The following is an 18,694-nucleotide window of genomic DNA, read 5'->3' as shown; positions in this document are numbered from 1 at the left end:
GAGTAGTTTTAAAGGAAACTTTGCAGACTTTAGACGTAACAGTTTTTAGTTGTTTTATGAAACGGATTTTTAAGGTTTTTAAAAAGTAAAATATAAAGCAAACACAAAAAAATGTTATAAAAAATCATAAATAAAAAATTAATTAAAAATTAGGAAGTAAATAAAAATCTAAATTAAAATAAAATATAATTTAAGAATAATACAAAAAATGTAATTTAATATATATAAAATATATGAAATAACAATAAAAATAGTATATTATTATAAATAAAAATAAAAAAGTATATACAAATTAAAGTATACATACAACATAAAAGTAAATATAAATAAAAATTAAAAAGTAAATAAAAATTAAAAAAATACATACAACATAAAAGTAAATATAAATAAAAATTAAAAAGTACATAAATTATAAAAATGGCATCAAAAAATAAATAAAAAATAACAACTCTTTACATAAAATAAACTATGAAATCGATAAAGAAAAAGTAGCCATTTGATAACATTTGATTGAACAGCAACAGGCAACACTACCACGATTTCCGTTATTCTATTACAATATACCGTAATCAGTGTCACAAAACTACATCATAAGTTTTTGTAAGTAGTTGGTTGTAAATAAAAAAGATTAATAAGAATTAAAACATAATGTAAATATATAAACAACTATTGTGAGTAATCGATAAAAAAATATATAATAATACTTTCACTAAAGTTTTACATGGTTTTGAAGTTCTTGAGGGATTCGCCATGTGAACCTATTTTCTTTAAACTGATTTTTTTTTGAAGATACATTATTTTAGAACATACATTTTCACACTTTTTTCAGAGACTTACGCGCGCAACTAGAAGTCGACATACAGGAGGTGGCATCGCTTGCAGCCACATTAAGCTTCGATCGAGAAAAGTTGTGAGTAATCGATAAAAAAATATAATTATGAAAATAATATAAAAAACATAAAACTAAAACTAAAAAAATTTTTAATAAACTTTTTTTTTATTTCAATATATCCAATGTACTGTTAAATTAAAAAAAAATTTGTTTCGCTTTCCCAAACTCACCTTTTTTTTAGAAATTGCACAAAAAAAAAGATGTTACAGCAGGCAACACTACCACGATTTCCGTTATTCTATTACAATATACCGTAATCAGTGTGACAAAACTACATCATATGTTTTTGCAAGTAGTTGGTAGTAAAAAAAAAGATTAATAAGAATTAATATATAATGTAAATATATAAACAAATATTGTGAGTAATCGATAAAAAAATATAATTATGAAAATAATATAAAAAACATAAAACTAAAACTAAACCAATTTTTAATAAACTTATTTTTTATTTAAATATATCCAATGTACTGTTAAATTAAAAAAAAAATTGTTTCGCTTTCCCAAACTCACCTTTTTTTTAGAAATTGCACAAAAAAAAGATGTTACAGCAGGCAACACTACCACGATTTCCGTTATTCTATTACAATATACCGTAATCAGTGTGACAAAACTACATCATATGTTTTTGCAAGTAGTTGGTAGTAAAAAAAAAGATTAATAAGAATTAATATATAATGTAAATATATAAACAAATATTGTGAGTAATCGATAAAAAAATATAATTATGAAAATAATATAAAAAACATAAAACTAAAACTAAACCAATTTTTAATAAACTTTTTTTTTATTTCAATATATCCAATGTACTGTTAAATTAAAAAAAAATTTGTTTCGCTTTCCCAAACTCACCTTTTTTTTAGAAATTGCACAAAAAAAAAGATGTTACAGCAGGCAACACTACCACGATTTCCGTTATTCTATTACAATATACCGTAATCAGTGTGACAAAACTACACCATATGTCTTCGTAGTACATTCCTAGTTTTTCTCCGAATACTTGTTGTGTGAGGACGTTGTGCTAATTGAATAAAATTGATTTTTTCCCTGAGCATTTTCGCTTAGAAATGTTGCAAAATATTTACAGCGAATATTTAAAAATAATATCAACATTCTCGATGTATATATAGTGTATAAAGAGAGTGCATTTAAAACTTGTAGAAAATGAATAGCATACGAAGTGAACAGATGGAAGAAAAGTTCGATAAGGACTTCAGCAGCCTTCTCGCTAACTCCACTGTGGCTGACAACAAAGAAAACGGTGTTTGTGCAATTGCACTTGTGGAGGTGGCAAATAAGCACACAGCCGTGGGGGACGATACAGGGGACGAAGGTCAACAACTTGACGAGGATGAAACGATTTTTCTTGAGCGTCGTTGCAATAGTCAATGTAGCGAAAGCAATGCAGCTGATGCGACGCGAGTGGAGGCAAGAACAACCAACTCAGCAACCGCTACACCTTCGCCAACTTTCGCACAAAACACCATTTATGCTGTACATAAACCGATAGCTTATGAGTGTATGATGGGTAGTCAGCTAGACGGGGCGGAAATGCAGGACGAAGAAGAAGCAGAGGTAGAGGTAAAAAATCGCGTGGTCGCATCAACACGACATGACATGCCGAATAGCGAGCTACAATTGTTCGCGCAATGCAAGGAAGCAAATGGCATTTTCAATGACGACACACTATTGACAGCGGAACATTTCGATCATATATCACCACATCCGCTGAGTGAGCGTTGGTCGCCGTTAGGCGCGAATTACGATGATGCAATGAGTCCAACATCAGAATTGCTTAGTCCTGAATCGGAGTTGGAACTGTTGAGTTCCGATAGTCAGGATAAGCAGGAAATGTTGAGAAGTGATACCAACGATTTGGGACGTTTGAGAAGCATGGAAGAGGAGCAGGAGTTGTTAACCACTTCATTGATGGCATTGACTTCACATTTTGCGCATGTTCAACTGCGCGTGCGACAAATTGTGGAAGCGCCTTCGCATGAACGTGATCAATTACTTAAGGATTTGGAGGAGTTCGCGTTTCGCGGTATACCGGAAGTGAGTAAAATCACGGTGAAATGCATTTATTGAAAATATTTTTAAATAATCTTATACTACTCTCCACTCTTGCAGCCAATCGTACCGGCCGCGGTAGGTAACACGAATGCCGACTCCTCTAGCCAATCGCAGCCAGACGATGAAGTGGTGCGTCAGCGTCAATTCGAGCTGATCGAACATCTGAAATCACAACTAAGTGAATTGGAAAAATTGGCATATGAATCGGGTGCACCCGTCTTGCCACAACATATATTGCTGGAGAAACAGAAGATAATAATTGATGAGCTAAAGAATAAACTCAATTTGCAAGTGGACGAACGCGATTTACCCGAACTGAGTTCGGAAGAGTTGAAGAATCATGTAGATAACGCCATTGGCGAGTTTGTTGGTCCACTGCGTATGAAAGAACAGTTAGTGGCTCAGCTGAAAACTCAAATAACCGATCTGGAACGTTTCATTGCATTTTTGCAATGCGATACAGAGGATTCGAAAATGAAGACACTCAATGGTAATGAGAAACTGAATGAGCCCTACAATAGTTATGCTGCCAAGAAGAAAGGTGAAAAAGTTCGGAAGAAACTTGTGTCACCGCAGCAAGATGCTAACGAACAGGATACTCTCAAGACAATGCATCCAAATACAAGTCGGAATGCCGCACAACCAGATAGTGGAGAGACTTTAAATAGCAAGGCTCATGGTTTGTTAGATAAAGCTTCGTTGTTGATGCAAATGTTCGCCACGACACATTTTGGCGCCAAAGCCGATCAATTTCAGAAGAATGCGATGAAGAAGACATCGAAAGGCAATCATTGGGGGTGAGTAAATTTGTGCAAAGGTCTACAGAGATGGGTCACGTTGGATATTTATGTTTAAAAAATGCGTTATATGTTTGTTACTTCGGGGCATGCCATCGATGCGAATTGCAATCTTCGAAAGAAAAATAGAAACTTTAGCTCCCGGAAAAACCCATAATTCTTTATTTGCTCTTGATGAAAGTTAAGATATCCGACTTAAAACCCATAAGTATAGTTGTTTTTATACCTTACAGTTATATAAAGAAGCAGCTTTAAGGGTGGATATAAGTTTTCAACACATAATTACCATAGAAACAATAACAGTCTTGAAAACTTGGTTTCATACCAGTCTACTAGTCCAGACTTTAGACTTTACAAAATTGTTCCCAAAATAGTCGGATATTCGCAACCGTAAATACGCTCATTTTCTATGCGGCTAAGAACTGTTACTCCGCCTACTCATTTCTTGAAAACAATTATAAACCCTCATTTTGTCTTTTTACTTAATGAGGCTGCTACATATTGCGATGGTCGAAAGAAAGAAAAAACTGCGAGTATGAGTCGACGGATCAGTTTGAAGGCATAAAGCCGCTCGAGCTCTTAAAGAATGCAACGTGGTAACAGATAGTAGTAACTGTAGCTATTCAAGACGGTCGTGACTCCAAGTTGAGGATGAAAGTAAAGCCTATAAGGGACTTATACTTAGTCGTTATTACTTTAGAAATAATGAGAAGGAAATTTTTTAAAAGGTTTTAGGGTTTCGGGTTTCGACAAGATCGAATTTGAATTCTTCTATATAGTCAATGTAATAGATATTGCAGAAACCAAGCTTAATGCACCTCAATTCAAACTAACTATCCGAGATCTTTTCCCAGTAATACTTTCACTAAAGTTTTACATGGTTTTAAAGTTCTTGAGGGATTCGCCATGTGAACCTATTTTCTTTAAACTGATTTTTTTTGAAGATACATTATTTTAGAACATACATTTTCACACTTTTTTCAGAGACTTACGCGCGCAACTAGAAGTCGACATACAGGAGGTGGCATCGCTTGCAGCCACATTAAGCTTCGATCGAGAAAAGTTGGCCAACATGAAGCGGGCGCTGAAGAATACCAGCCGCAATGCCAATACAACACTGGCGTTAAGCGCACAAAACGGTACCGTTACGGTGCCACCACGTGCGCGCACACAACCAGCCACTACGGCAGCGCAACGCAAAGAACTCAAGGCGTATATTGTATCATCCGATTCGGACGACGACACGTACGATTGTTATGCCTGGGAACGAAACCATTGCCGCAAGACGCACGGTGTGCGCTACAAGGGTGGCGACTCTATTATCACGATAAGCAAAGAGTTGACAACGGCGGTGCGTAAGAATTTCTCCATGACACTGCTGCGACTCATCCAGCATGGACTGCGCGTGGAAACGGAATCGGCCACATCCAGCCTAATTGTGCCGTTCATGCGTTGCCTCAATCCGTCCCCGATTTTTGCCGCCGAACAGGTTTACCGTGGCAGGGATGCGACCAGCGCTACATCCTTTGTCTCGTCAGCGGCCTTTTCTTCCACCTACAATGCCAATTACACGGATAACGATTGTGATGATGAGAGCGCAGGCGGCTTTTTCGGCAACGGCGGCAGTCGTCCTATGCATGCTTGGGAACTCATTTTGGAGTACTACTATTTGAAGAATGGTGATGAATTTAATAATACGCCGGCGCGTAAGCTTTCGCAAAGCTTCAATTTGGACATTGTCGACGCGCAAACCATCACGGCGAAGCAGAGCTTCCTCAGCGCAGTCGGCATGATCATCGCCATGCATCGACCCTACAAGCGCAGCTACAATGCCCACTTCAAGGCGTTCGTTTGTGCGGGTCTGAAGTGAGTAAGAGTGTGTCTTAAAGCCTGAACAGGGTATATTAAATTTATCATGAAGTTTGTAACTCTGAAGGATACGTCGGAGACTTTTTATACTCTCGCAACCTGTTGCTACAGAGTATAATAGGTTTGTTCACCTAACGGTTGTTTGTATCACCTAAAACTAATCGAGTTAGATATAGGGTTATATATATATAAATGATCAGGATGAAGAGACGAGTTGAAATCCGGGTGACTGTCTGTCCGTCCGTCCGTGCAAGCTCTAACTTGAGTAAAAATTGAGATATCTTTATGAAACTTGGTAGACATGTTTCTTGGTACCGTGAGACGGTTGGTATTGCAGATGGGCGTAATCGGACCGCTGCCACTCCCACAAAATGCCATTAATCAAAAACAAATAACTTGCCATAACTAAACTCCGCAATAAGATACAAGACTGTTATTTGGTACACAGGATCACATTAGGGAGGGGCATCTGCAGTTAAAACTTTTTTTTTTAAAGTGGGCGTGGTCCCGCCTCTAATAGGTTTAATGTGCATATCTCCTAAACCGCTAATGCTATAATAACAAAATTCACTAGAAGCAAATGTTATTAGCGCTTCTATTGACGGTGTGAAAATAGTTGAAATCGGGTGGCAACTCCGCCCACTCCCCATACAACGGTACTGTTAAAAACTACTAAAAGCGCGATAAATCAAGCACTAAACACGCCAGAGACATTAAATTTTATCTCTGAGATGGTATAAGATGACTTTATAGGAACCGCGTTCAAAATTAGACAGTGGGGGTGGCACAGCCCACTTTTAGGTGAAAACCCATATCTTGAGATCTGCTCAACCGATTTCAACCAAATTCGGTGCATAGCGTTCTTTTCATGTTTCTATGTCATAGTGCGAAAATGGGCGAAATCGGACTACAACCACGCTTACTTCCCATGTAACACCATTTTCAATTCCATCTGATTCTTTCACTTTCCACTATGCAAATCAGGTAACAATGATTATATCGGGGTAAAACTTTGCGTGAATAATGCAATTAAAGTATGCCACCTTGCGGCCAAAAATTGTCTAAATCGAACCAAAACTGTTCAAACCCCTAAGTACTAAATATGTGGACCCCAGTGAGTATAGTTGACCTTCTACCGAAAATATCAGTCAATCCACAAAGAAATTTCAAACGAGTATACCATTTGACTTTGCGAGAGTATAAAATGTTCCTTACTTGTTAAGTATATACTTGTATGTATATAAATGATTTAGTCATGAGTCGATTTAGCCATGTCCGTCTGTCTGTATGTATATAAGCAAACTAGTCACTTAATAATTGAGATATCGATCTGAAATTTTGCACACGCCATTTCCCCCCAAAAAGGTGCTCATTTGTGGAAACCGCTGTTATCGGACCACTGTAAGATATAGCTGCCATACAAATTGATCTATCGAATTCCCTGTATGGAAAACTTTCTTATTAGTACCTTACCTGCACGAAATTCGACACAGGTTATTTTCTAAAGCAACGCTACAATATTTGAATATATTTTTTTGATCGGATCACTATGGTATGTAGCTGCCATACAAACTGAACGATCAAAAATAAGTTCTTGTATGGGAAACTTTTTCATTTGGTAAGGTATCTGCACGATATTTTACATGAATTATTATCCAAGCTAACGGTATAATCTCCATACAAATTATTCAGATCGGAGCACTATAGTCTATAGCTGCCATACAAACTTACCGTTCAAAATGAACTTAAATAAACAATTTATTTAAATTAAAAAGCTAACGTTAAATTTTTGTTTTTTAATTTTTCACTTTCTCATTTTGCAGCTGCCATCAGTTGGTCGAGTGGTTAAATTTGATATTCAGCTGCAACGATTTGGTGGATACCTACTACACGCCCAACAGCTATGTTGCACGCACCGGTTTTCGTGATTCGCTGCGATCGATCGACGCTCTAACCAAATATGACTTCGATTTGCCCATAGATTTGGCTATACGACATTTTAGAAATCTTTAAAAATATCAATTAATCGATATATATATATATATATAGTAGATATAGTAAAGTGAGCAAAGTGCTTATGCGTAAGTATGTGTGTATGACATCCATTAGGCAATTATTTTCATATCCTAATATTAAAGTAGTAAAAAGCAAAATCCCAAAAGAAATCATTTCACTTATATTATTATTGCAGAACTAATCGAATTTCTTCCAAATTAGTAAGCGCATTTATTGATGTGTTGCTCAAATATTAATGAAGTTCGAATATTTGTGTATGTCAGTGTGTATTTTATCGTTTGACAAGCTGTATGTATAATGTTGAAAGGTATCAAATAAACTCTAGTCCATTTTATTCTAGTCTAACACCACTCTATTCGTACATATATATATATATATATATATGTTATCTAATGTGTATCTGACTATATGATAACTAAATAATATCTAAGTAGTGCTTTTATAAATACAATGCTGTGTAAACACACCCCAACTTACAAAACAAGAAAATCCAGCGTCCAGCCCTTTATAGCGTTTTTTCGAGATTCACTTAACCCTTGGTCCTAAAAGTGCTTACTCAAACTTATTTAGTTTTCTGTCAAGCTCACTTCAAAAAAGTAAGGAGACGAAATTGTCGTAAACTCTATTTTTTACTAACTTGCTTTAGAGCAAGTTTAAACATCTTCGATTCATCACTGCTTTTCTCGCTTTGATTATGCCAGCCTTTTTGTTTTATGCCAGCTGCTTTTTCGATACGTCACTCGCTAAGTTTAGGCGAAAGGAACATATCGTTTGTGTTTTGAGACTTGCGGAATTCTATTTCCCTCGATTTTTGACTTAAGCTTACATTTACTCTATAACATTACAAATTTTTTTCAGTTCAAAATCATTTTTTCAAAAAAATAAAAATTTTCCGACAAAGATGACTTATTTTAGACAATATGTTGTTGTTTTAGGTTGCAGTGCTGTATTTCTGGGATCAAATATTTAAGTTTTTCGATCGAAAAGTTAACATTTCGACTAAAGAGCTTTTTTTAAATCAAAAATTTATTATGTGAAATTGTAGTTTTGTTCAAATATTTATTTTTGAAACAAGAAATAAGTTTTCTGATACAAGAGCGTTTTTAATATATTTTTTTTTAAATTGTATTTTTACTGAAATAATTTTCTTATACAAGAGCGTTTTTTATTAAAATTTTTTCAAATTGTACTTTTACTAAAATATTAGAATTAGTTTTTGAGTCAGGAAGTATTGTAAATTTTCCGATACAAATTTTTTATATAAAAAAACAAATTTTTAAACTGTATTTTTTGATTCATAAGCGTTCCTTTTTTAACTCTCTTATTCATTTACTATGTAGACTTGAGCGCTAGCAAATTATTTTTTTTTTTTTTTGCATTATAATGATAAATAATTTTTTAATAATTTTTATTTAAGTTTACGAATTAAAATCAAGTGAAAAAATTAGATGAAATTGTTCCTCTAATATTATTAGTTTAAAACAAAAAAAAAATTTATTTTTCACTAACTTAAAAATTTTTGACCGCAAATAATTTAAACCTCTTACCATATATGTTGTAATTAAGTGAAAGGCTACCAATCATTATATAAACTCACCATTTATTTATTCAACAATAATACATATACACATTTAAATATATCAGAAAGTGCAGTAAAAATTATAACTAAAATATATTACATAACATAATTAACATAAATCTATGTGCATGTCATAATATTTAGATATATGTACCTACCTAAATATATTCTAGTATAAGTATACAAATAACAACAAATTAATCGAATAAAGAAACCTACATAAATGAAGCTAAAGTAAAGAGATAAAAAAGATCGTATTCTAAAATTTTTTCATGTCAAGTGCAAGCATACGCATATATGATACATACATATGTGGTATTTATGGTCATAACCGAAATGCATGGAAACGGTCTCCATGAAAAGGTCTTGAAGTCATCAAAAACTTGTCTCATGCGAGTCATACTTTCACATCTGTCAATAACGATAACATCGAAGTTAAAGAAACGGTGCTTGAAAATCGCCGAGTTGGCATCAAAGAGATAGCAGATGATCTCAACATTTCTTATAAACCGAAAAAAATAAAATTTTCTGTTGGCACTGATTGCCATCCCAGCCGAGGCTCATAACAAGTGTATGGAAAATAGGTTCAGACGTTGGCATACTTGTATTGGTTCAGCAGCCTAATTTGCAGGCGATAATAAAGATTTGTATTAAAATACAGGAAATTGTTAGTCCGGCTCAAATTTGATCAGTTGTACTAGACTAAAATTGCTTTAAAAGAAGTTAAAGTAAAGAAGGAAATTTTATATTAGATTGGACGGATTTAGTATAAATCACATAAATATAGCTTTGATCGAAGATGTATTAATATACCTTTCAAGTTGTTCGCCTTGTTATCAAAAATTATTTACAAAAAATAAAAGACGGTTCAAGTTTGTGTGAAACCGAGCAGTAAATACTCACTGAAATTGTAAGATTTTAAGATGCATGAAATTTATTGACATCTCAGCAAACATTTATTACAAGAAACATGTTGTAAGTAACATATATAAATATTAGGAACAGTTAAGTCCACTTTTCATAACAGAATACTTCATGACAAGAGCAACATATGGTAAATATGTAATGTAGTCTTTAGACCGAAGTTTCGACTTTTTAGTTGAAATTCTTATGAAATTGAACCGGCACCGCACTGAAAACGATTTAAGACAAAGCAGTTTTATGCGTGAAATATTAAGTCCATGTGTTTTACCTTTGCTTGAACTCTTTTAAAGATATTTCCAGTTTATTTTTGTTACGAAATCAGCGACCAACGAGGTAATGGCTCGTATTAGAGTTGTATAATAGAAAATAATAATACAGATGTGAGCCCAAGCGAATCTAGTATTCATGGTTTCTGCACTGGTGAGCTGGCTACCAAGAACCATGGAAACATGCAGCAAAAGTCCGCTAAGGCAAACTGTGGTGAAATTTACCGATTTGAATTCAAATCATTATAATTTTATTTTATACAAATTTAACAAAAAAAAATTTGTTTACTTCGTGTATTCCAATTACACTACTACACTTAACGTGGACACATCGCCTGCTTGCCACCATCGATGGGCACAGTGGCGCCGGTGATGAACGAAGCCTCTTCACTGGCCAAAAAAGCAATGGTGTCAGCCACCTCTTTAGTCGTGCCCACACGTCCGAGCGCATGCGTCTCCTTAGCACGTCGCATGTAGTCTGCATAGTCTGCTTCCGTCATGCCGCTGCGTGCATGAATGTCTGTCACCACAACACCGGGATTTACGGCATTCACACGCACCTTCTTCGCTGCCAAATCCAAGGCGATGCATCTGGTGAACTGATCAACCGCCGCCTTAGAGGTACAATAGCTTGATGTATTGGGGAAGGTACGCAAACCAGCGACACTCGAAACATTCACGATATTACCTTGCGTCTTGATGAGATGCGGCGCTGCCAGTTTGGTGAGCAGGAAGATGGAGCGCAAATTCGTGTTGAGTAATGAGTCGAATTGCTCTACACCTATGTCTAAGATGCTGCCGTAAGCCAAAATACCCGCGTTATTGACTAACACATCCAATTTGCCGAACTTCTCTAGTGTTGTCTTGATGATGCGCTCCGCATCCACGGTAACATCGGCAGCTATGAGCAGCAACTCGGCTTTGGGATTGGCTGCCTTGCAGGCTGCTTCAGTAGATTTCAAATTCACGATATTGCGTCCGACGAGCGCAACTTTAGCACCGCGTTTCGCGAATGTCTCGGCAGTGCCGGCACCAAGGCCCGAACTGGCACCTGTTACAATCACTACTTTACCGGTAAAACTCATTGAAATGAATGTGTAGAGCGTATCCGTGCTTGCACTATTTAAGTGCGTTGGTGGTGAAGGCGTGTTATTTTTTTTATAAGTTATAGTGGTTTTCCGCTCAAGTGCTGATAAGGTCGACAGATAATGGCATTCATTGAGCCCGTGGACATGCAATACATTCGGGAGGGCTGATGCGCGTGCATATTAGAGCGGCGTATCAAGTTGAAGGTACGTCTTGAAAACAGAACGCTTTCATTATAAATGTTTTATAGCAATGATTTGCTTGTTCTATGAGTTGTGTGGCACTGAATGACGTATATAAAAAACCTCGTAGGAAATTTGTTTTCCACTGTCAACAATGTCAGCTCAATATCAAATTTAAATTGGGTAAGGTTAGGAACGGAACCCTTGAGAATGCGATTTCGGTGGGCTGTCCTAATTAAATTATACGATTTAGGCTTTCAATGTTTCTAAGGATTAGAACAATGTTCGAATAGCTGGTAGAGTGAAAATCCATCGAAGAGTTTAAATGAAAAGCGTTATCTGGAAACATTTAGAGCATTAAGAGGTCGCGGTACGTCGATTGGGTGTCGTAGTTCTGGACTCATTCCTGTATTGTGACGGAAACATATTTTATTTATTAACCGCCAAAGCTCAGCAATCAACAAAAGACTGCCGAAAGCATTTCCGCCATAAAAAACATCTCAAAAAATTCATCACCAGCTCAGAGGGAATTTAAATGTGGAGAGAGCCACCATTTAACGCTTAAGACAAGCACAACACAAATTGTCTTAGGAATGTAATAATAAGATGTTTTTTTCTCGCTGGGATTCTATCTGCTGTATAAATAGATTACTTTGTGCAGTAGATGGAATTGCGTAATTTTATCGCTCAAATGCAACACTTTTGTCAAATCAAATAAACTTAAGTGAGCTATAAAATCTGTGACTTTTGTGTGAATATGAGTTGATTCATGATGTTGGAATAACGGTTCAAAAAATCTAGTTTTTAGTTTAGTCTTTCTAAGAGGACGTGTTTTCAACTTTTTCGATGTAGCTGCATCTTCTACTACCTGATGACTTCTTATAAGCCTCGGCTGGGGTGGTTTTCAGTATATTCAGCGAATGATTTTTAATGGCTTCAATGAACTCATGACACGTTCCCGAAGCGGATTTTTCAGTTTCGAAAACAGAAAAAAATTATACCACGAATATGGTGGCTGAAAGCTGATTCGTACAATATTTCGTGTTTGTAGATGTCTCAAGTCGGCTAAGTAGTCTTCGTTATTGACCATATGACTCTGTAGAATGAATTCATGATGAAACACCACCTTAATTTTTGATAGATTTTGACGTGTTTTTTCGGTTTCGGCTCATTTTTTCGCTAGATTTCTGGACAGTTTCGCCATTATCTTCATAATCCCGCTTCTCGTCGTCAGTAAATGGTGCGTTTGATGAATGTAGGATCGACAGCTACGTTGTCGAGTCAAGTGTCTCTTTTGCGACCTCTATTCGACGTCGTGTTTGCAAAAGATTCAAGATGCAAGGTCAATTGGTACGAGTTTAGCATTGACACGCTTCATGCCCAAAACATTAACCAAAGTGTTGCCATCTCTCTAATGCTAACACGATGATTTTCAAGCTCTTTTTTCTTAACTTTTTCGAAGTTACCTTCATTAACAGAGTAGACAAACAGCTGCCAAACACACACTAATTGACATATGGAGTACAAACTTTACACGAACATAAAAAAATGTTGTACGAATCTAAAAAAAATTGTTTATCGATTTGATTTGCGCGCGCAGTTTAAATGTAGTCCGAGTCAGATTTAGTCAACTTCGAAAAATCATTTCACCATTTTGATCACAGAAAGTTCGATTTGAAATACGACCGTAGATAGATGAGAGTTTAGAGCTTTTTGAATAACATTTAATTGAGTTTTGAACGCACAGTATTTACTATGTTCTAATAATCTATGTTCAGCTTCGAAATATCAGCAAAAATTGTAATAATTAGGTCTCCGCTTTTGTCGAACCGAACATTGAATATTCTCGGAGATCTAAGTAAGATGTATGAAAAATATCGAAAATTCTGTATAAATTTAATATAGTTGGAGGCAGGTATAAGTGATCGTAATTAGAAACAGTTGTAAAAACTAAATTGGGATAATTTTTTGTCTAAGCTGATATTATAAGTGATGATATATACTAGATTTATTGAAGAGGAGGCGCAAATAAAATTTAATCGGTAAAAGAGAGTTTTAAAATCGTAACGCTGTGTTATTATGTATTTTTATTAAGTGGTTACATGGGTTTCGTCGAGCAAAACACGCCCTATTTTCAATACTTTTTTTTTCATATAAAAAATGAAATATTTTACTAAACATATTTATTATTCTGACGATACATAATTGTTAAAGACTTTGTGATATTTTCAAAGGAAAATATTCTAAACTCGAACATTACGACGTCATTTCCGGCAGTCCCTCGGAAAAAAAGTCCTTTCGCGTTGACAGCAGAACTTCTGACAGGATCATTAAAAGTAAAAAGAAAAAAATACGTGTTTGAACTAAGACTATTAACTTGGTATTGGACGCAGAAAAAACAAATACAGTGAAAATTGTGTTTTTGGCGAACGTTTTTATAAAAACATGCAAATTTTGGTGAACATTTACCGACATTTTTTGTTTTTACAATAGTTGTAATAGAATAAAAAAAAGACCTTTTTAAAATTAAGATCGATTGAGTAGTTCGTGAGAAATCTTGGCAACCGACTTTGAAAGCACAGTTTCGTGAAAAACGCGTTTAAAGTTTTAAGTGACTATATAGCTGACCTCGAGCGCGCAACTTTTCAAAGCTGAACCTCCAAAACTATTAGTGGGATTAACTTGAGAATTTAGGACAATATTCTAGAGATGTTATATAATTAAATAAGACAATCAATTTTTTTGTTTTTTGAAGCCGAGAAACCGATGTAACCCCTTAAGATATCTTTTATGTTCTACAGTATGCTATATGAGTTATAGAGAAACGAAAAGGAGAAAGATTGTCATATATGCTATTTATTATAAACTGATTTAATACATTATCGAAAGAAAATTGTCACATATTTGCCATAAGAAATACACCTCTGAGAGGTATTACAGCTTCGGTGCAACCACAGAAAACTTTTTTCTTGTTTTAATATCATTAATATAGTATCAAATAATATTGCAACAAAAAACTTATAAATAACTGCAACTCACTGTAAAAACTTGTACTTGCCATATGCTTTCAGTAATTAATTAGCAATTTAAATAAAAACAATCTTATATACATACAGACACATATGTATATAAGTAGCGGTCTGCAGTAGAGGCTGTCAAATCATACCACCTTGCAAAATTCCGCAACTTTCTTGACTGGCAAAAAATACCCGATCTTCGACGGAAGAAAGTGTATAAAGTTGACACAAACCAACGCTTCAATTTAGTTTCGAAGTTTAATTGAAAATCGAAAGACGTTGAAAGTGAATCAAAGTAGTAAAATGCTGCTGAACAGCCGCAATATTTTGCTTTTCTCCATTTGTGCGGTTAGGATCATTTATTTATAACGTGAACTTTCTTTTAATCACACCCTAATACTGTTCATTTTTTAGTTACTGCTCTGCCATGATGCGTTATGTTCGGTTAAACGTTTTAAGCGCAGCATTTATGGACTAGACTCTAATGGACCCTATCTACCTGCGCCCTTTGGACCAGTACCATTTGCACCTTTCGGTTTGGGTTCACCGTTCGCGCAACCACCCTTCGCCTTGCCTTATGGTCCTTATGCTCCGCCGCCATATGCTGCGCCGCATGCCTATCCCTTCCCACCCGGCTATCCTTCCTATCCCTATCACAATCCAGTTTTTGCACCACCACCACCGCCGCTGTCAGCGCCATTTCATCCACCTATTGTAGCGCCTGCGGCACCGGTGGGTCCACCGCCAGCACCGATTATTGTGCCAGCCAAGACAGCTGCCGCATTGAGTATTGCTTCGATTATTCACGCGTTTATTGCGCGAAAATTCTATCCGCCCGTATTGCCGGTACCCATTGCTAGGCCAGTGCCATATCCGGTGCCTGAGCGGGTAAGAATACAGGAAAAGCAGTTATAATTAAACTTTTTTCTTATTGCAGTTTTTGTTTCAATTTAGTCTCCAATATCTCCAACCTTTTCACGATATGCTCCAGTAACGATGCTGAGACCGATACAGGCTGATGCTCAAACTGTTAGAAATCGTACAGAGAGCTCTTGTGTACGAAATATTCCTCAAATAACGTTTGAAAATCAAATTTTCCGAGAGGCAATGACGTCAACTGAAGCTCCTTGGCAACCCACAGTCATTCCCATTAATGAATAGGTGGTTGACATTTTCTGTTAAGAATATTTTAATAACTAATTTTGTATGGGTATTTATTTTAGATAGTAAGGAAAATACCATATATTCAAAGAATATATTTATTTGTTAAACTTTACTTTTTAAGCAAAACTGATTGCAAAGAAATAACGGTAAATCAGCTGATTTTGAAAACATATGTAGATTTTATTATCTTCTTAATAATCATCAATTATATTACGACGAGACCAGAGCTTGTTCTGCAGTTCCTATAATTTTTTTCGTGCCCGAAACCATTTCGTCATGAATTATAATCAGAGCTATACAATAATAAGCTGACTGCGAAAAATGACTAGTACTTGTGATCTAAGATGCTTAAAAACTAGAGGTTCTATTTACCAGTCGAGATTATTTTTTTAATGCCGGTTATTTGAAATCTTTCATCTTCACTTGTCTTGAACTTCCAGTCTTGAACCATACTGACTCTTCCTGTTCATTCAACGTACATTTCCAGTAATTTCGCATTACATTTTTTTGCTGTAAATACTGGACGCATATTTTATTATTTTAGATTGAATTGATTTGATGTTAGATCAAGCCTTTTTTTGTTTTTAAATCATTGAACAACGCGTTATGGCCAGCCTTAGATTTATACCTGTGGTGTCTGCATTGGTATGCCCCAACTTGCCGGTATTAAAACCGATATGGATTATTTTACTAATATCTCTACTCCAATCAAGACTGTTTTCAAGACCATGCATTGAATCTAAGTAATAGACCTTCAAAACATAGCATCATAATTTTATTGTACAAAAAATTTAAAAAAGTTTTACTATGAGATGGCATAACTTGAGGCGTTGGAGAAGGCGCGTAAATCATTCTCAAGTGGTGATAAGACTGATAGATAATGGCATTTATCAAGCCCATGGACATGAACGGCATCTGGAGGGGCATCGGAGAGAGACATATCAACTTGGAGTTACAATTTCATTATATATGTTACGTGGCAATAATTTTATTAGCTGTTTCTAAGAGGTGTAAGGAAATTAATATAGTACGCCTGACAATTCTAATCCAATTTTGCCGTTTACTCTTTCAATGTTATATTACAGATCCACTGAAGTGGTTAAATGAAAAGCGGAACCTAAAAACTTTCAGGGTTTTAAACGGTCACAGTGTATCGACCGGGTGTTGTAGTTTTAGGTTCATTCCTAGATTTTGACAAAAAAAAATTGTTTTTATTAACCGTCAACCCTTAGCAAGCAACAACAGAGTTCATAGCGTTTTTCCACAAAAACCGTCTCATAATATTCATTAGTAGTTCGGTTGCAACTTTAAAATTGAAAGGCCTCCCATTGATCGGTTAAAGCACGAAAAACGTAAAGTGACTTTAGAAGCTAAGGATTTTTCCGCTGGGATTTCAGCTAGTGCACCAACTAATCTTCAGATATGTGACACGGCTGGGAAGCCTAAACCTTGCCATTTTTGACTACCATTTGTTCCGGTCGATGTAGAACGCCCTCACAGGCGTTCATATCAGAACAGGGTTTCAAAACTTGGCTTGATTCATTGTTGGTTGCCAAACCGCCGCAGTCCTTTAATGATAGAAACCATGAATTTCCATAAAGATGGGAAAATGGTATAGCTTCAGATGGGCAATGCGTTATATAATACTTTTTTCTTTTCTTAAATAAACGTTAAAATTTTGAAAAAGCAAACCGCTTTTAAAGAACCAACATCTTTATAAAAGTTAGTTCAAGCTACAATAAAGATGTGAGTATAAAAGTTTACACAAATAGTCGCTTCATGTTGTGAAACCTGTCACCCCATATGTAAAAATGTTCGAAATTTGTTCATTATAACATTTGTATGAGATTTCACGTGTGGTTTCAATCGAACAAAATGTTATATTTATGCTGACAGATTTATAACAAATCATATATACTGTGAGCACATGCATGGTTTTGTACAAAAGTAAACATTTAATTACACTTTAATTATGGCTATTTAAAAATTAAGCTGATTATATTAACATATATTAATATATTGATTATATGCACGAAATATACACATCTGACACCAGCATTTATGTATGTATGTGCATATGTAAATTATTAACTTCTGTGCGATAGTTGATACTCGTATTCGATAGATTCATGCCAGAGTATTGATTAAATGTTCATAGTTTAAAAATAGATTTTATTCGTTAATGTAATTATTACAACAACACTTTTTAACAAGTAAGGAAGTTCTAAGTTCGGGTGTAACCGAACATTTTATACACACGCAACTTGCAAGGATCAAAGCCCGGGAAAGTACTTTAGGTGTTGGCAAAATTTTATATTAAAGGAAGTATTGATCCGATTCAACCCATTTTTGACACAAAACATACTATTATCGAGAGTTTCATTTATTTATTTTCACCCGATTTCACCCATTTTCACATTGTCGACAGAGGTGGCAAAAAAACTTGTTCTCAGTCGCAAGGAGGTATAGGCGGAATCAATCCAACCATAATTAACTTTCATGCAGAGTCAACTTTTCCTCTTGGAAAATCCATATTTCTTGCGTCAGAACGAGGAGCTCCATAAGTCGAAAATTGAGCGCAGCCGATTTCGCAAGTGATTTGAATTTTAGAAACTGATGTAAATATATTGATGTTTGTAATAGATGAGCTGCAATCTACGAGAAGTAATAAAAAAAATTTAATTTGGATTGCTTTTGAATCTGTGCTATCGTTTTTTGTTCAATCGATAAATTATAGAGCTATACAATTTTGCAATCATACCCCTTATTTTTTACCATTATCGCTAATCATAATTAGGAGTATACTTAAATATGAGTACTGCTATGATAAAT

The 18,694-nt window shown here is 35.3% G+C and overlaps 3 protein-coding genes and 1 long non-coding RNA gene across 5 annotated transcripts in view; 2 read left to right on the top strand and 2 right to left on the bottom strand.

Moving 5' to 3' along the window:
- Nucleotides 1–1,862: 1,862 nt before the first annotated feature.
- LOC106625913 (RUN domain-containing protein 1) lies at nucleotides 1,863–8,146 on the top strand. Its single transcript, XM_014245738.3, has 4 exons — nucleotides 1,863–2,944; nucleotides 3,020–3,759; nucleotides 4,744–5,625; nucleotides 7,452–8,146. Exons 1-4 carry the CDS (start codon nucleotides 2,054–2,056, stop codon nucleotides 7,639–7,641), a joined length of 2,703 nt encoding a protein of 900 aa, XP_014101213.2. The 5' UTR covers nucleotides 1,863–2,053; the 3' UTR covers nucleotides 7,642–8,146.
- The window catches only part of LOC138857564 (uncharacterized), a 50,437-nt gene continuing 39,284 nt past the window's right edge, over nucleotides 7,542–18,694 (bottom strand). Inside the window, exons 3-4 of one of the 2 annotated variants that reach the window (XR_011396686.1) lie at nucleotides 15,670–15,873; nucleotides 15,456–15,578 (exon numbers count right to left, since the gene is read on the bottom strand). This is a non-coding gene — a long non-coding RNA (uncharacterized lncRNA). Of the gene's footprint in view, nucleotides 7,636–15,455; nucleotides 15,579–15,669; nucleotides 15,874–18,694 lie in introns of those variants that run through there. The other variant, XR_011396687.1, reaches the window with a different exon arrangement.
- Nucleotides 10,410–11,526, bottom strand: LOC106625563 (uncharacterized oxidoreductase TM_0325-like). Its single transcript, XM_014245396.3, has 2 exons — nucleotides 10,703–11,526; nucleotides 10,410–10,622 (listed from the first exon to the last, which is right to left on the bottom strand). The coding sequence occupies exon 1, from the start codon at nucleotides 11,496–11,498 to the stop codon at nucleotides 10,731–10,733; it is 768 nt and encodes a 255-aa protein (XP_014100871.2). The 5' UTR covers nucleotides 11,499–11,526; the 3' UTR covers nucleotides 10,410–10,622; nucleotides 10,703–10,730.
- Nucleotides 14,965–15,859, top strand: LOC106625338 (uncharacterized). The gene is made up of 3 exons (XM_014245167.3): nucleotides 14,965–15,046; nucleotides 15,113–15,586; nucleotides 15,653–15,859. Exons 1-3 carry the CDS (start codon nucleotides 15,002–15,004, stop codon nucleotides 15,857–15,859), a joined length of 726 nt encoding a protein of 241 aa, XP_014100642.2. The 5' UTR covers nucleotides 14,965–15,001.

This window comes from Bactrocera oleae, chromosome 5 (assembly GCF_042242935.1).
Source record: "Bactrocera oleae isolate idBacOlea1 chromosome 5, idBacOlea1, whole genome shotgun sequence".
Lineage (NCBI taxonomy): Eukaryota > Metazoa > Arthropoda > Insecta > Diptera > Tephritidae > Bactrocera > Bactrocera oleae.
This window is presented reverse-complemented; position numbering and strand designations above follow the sequence as displayed.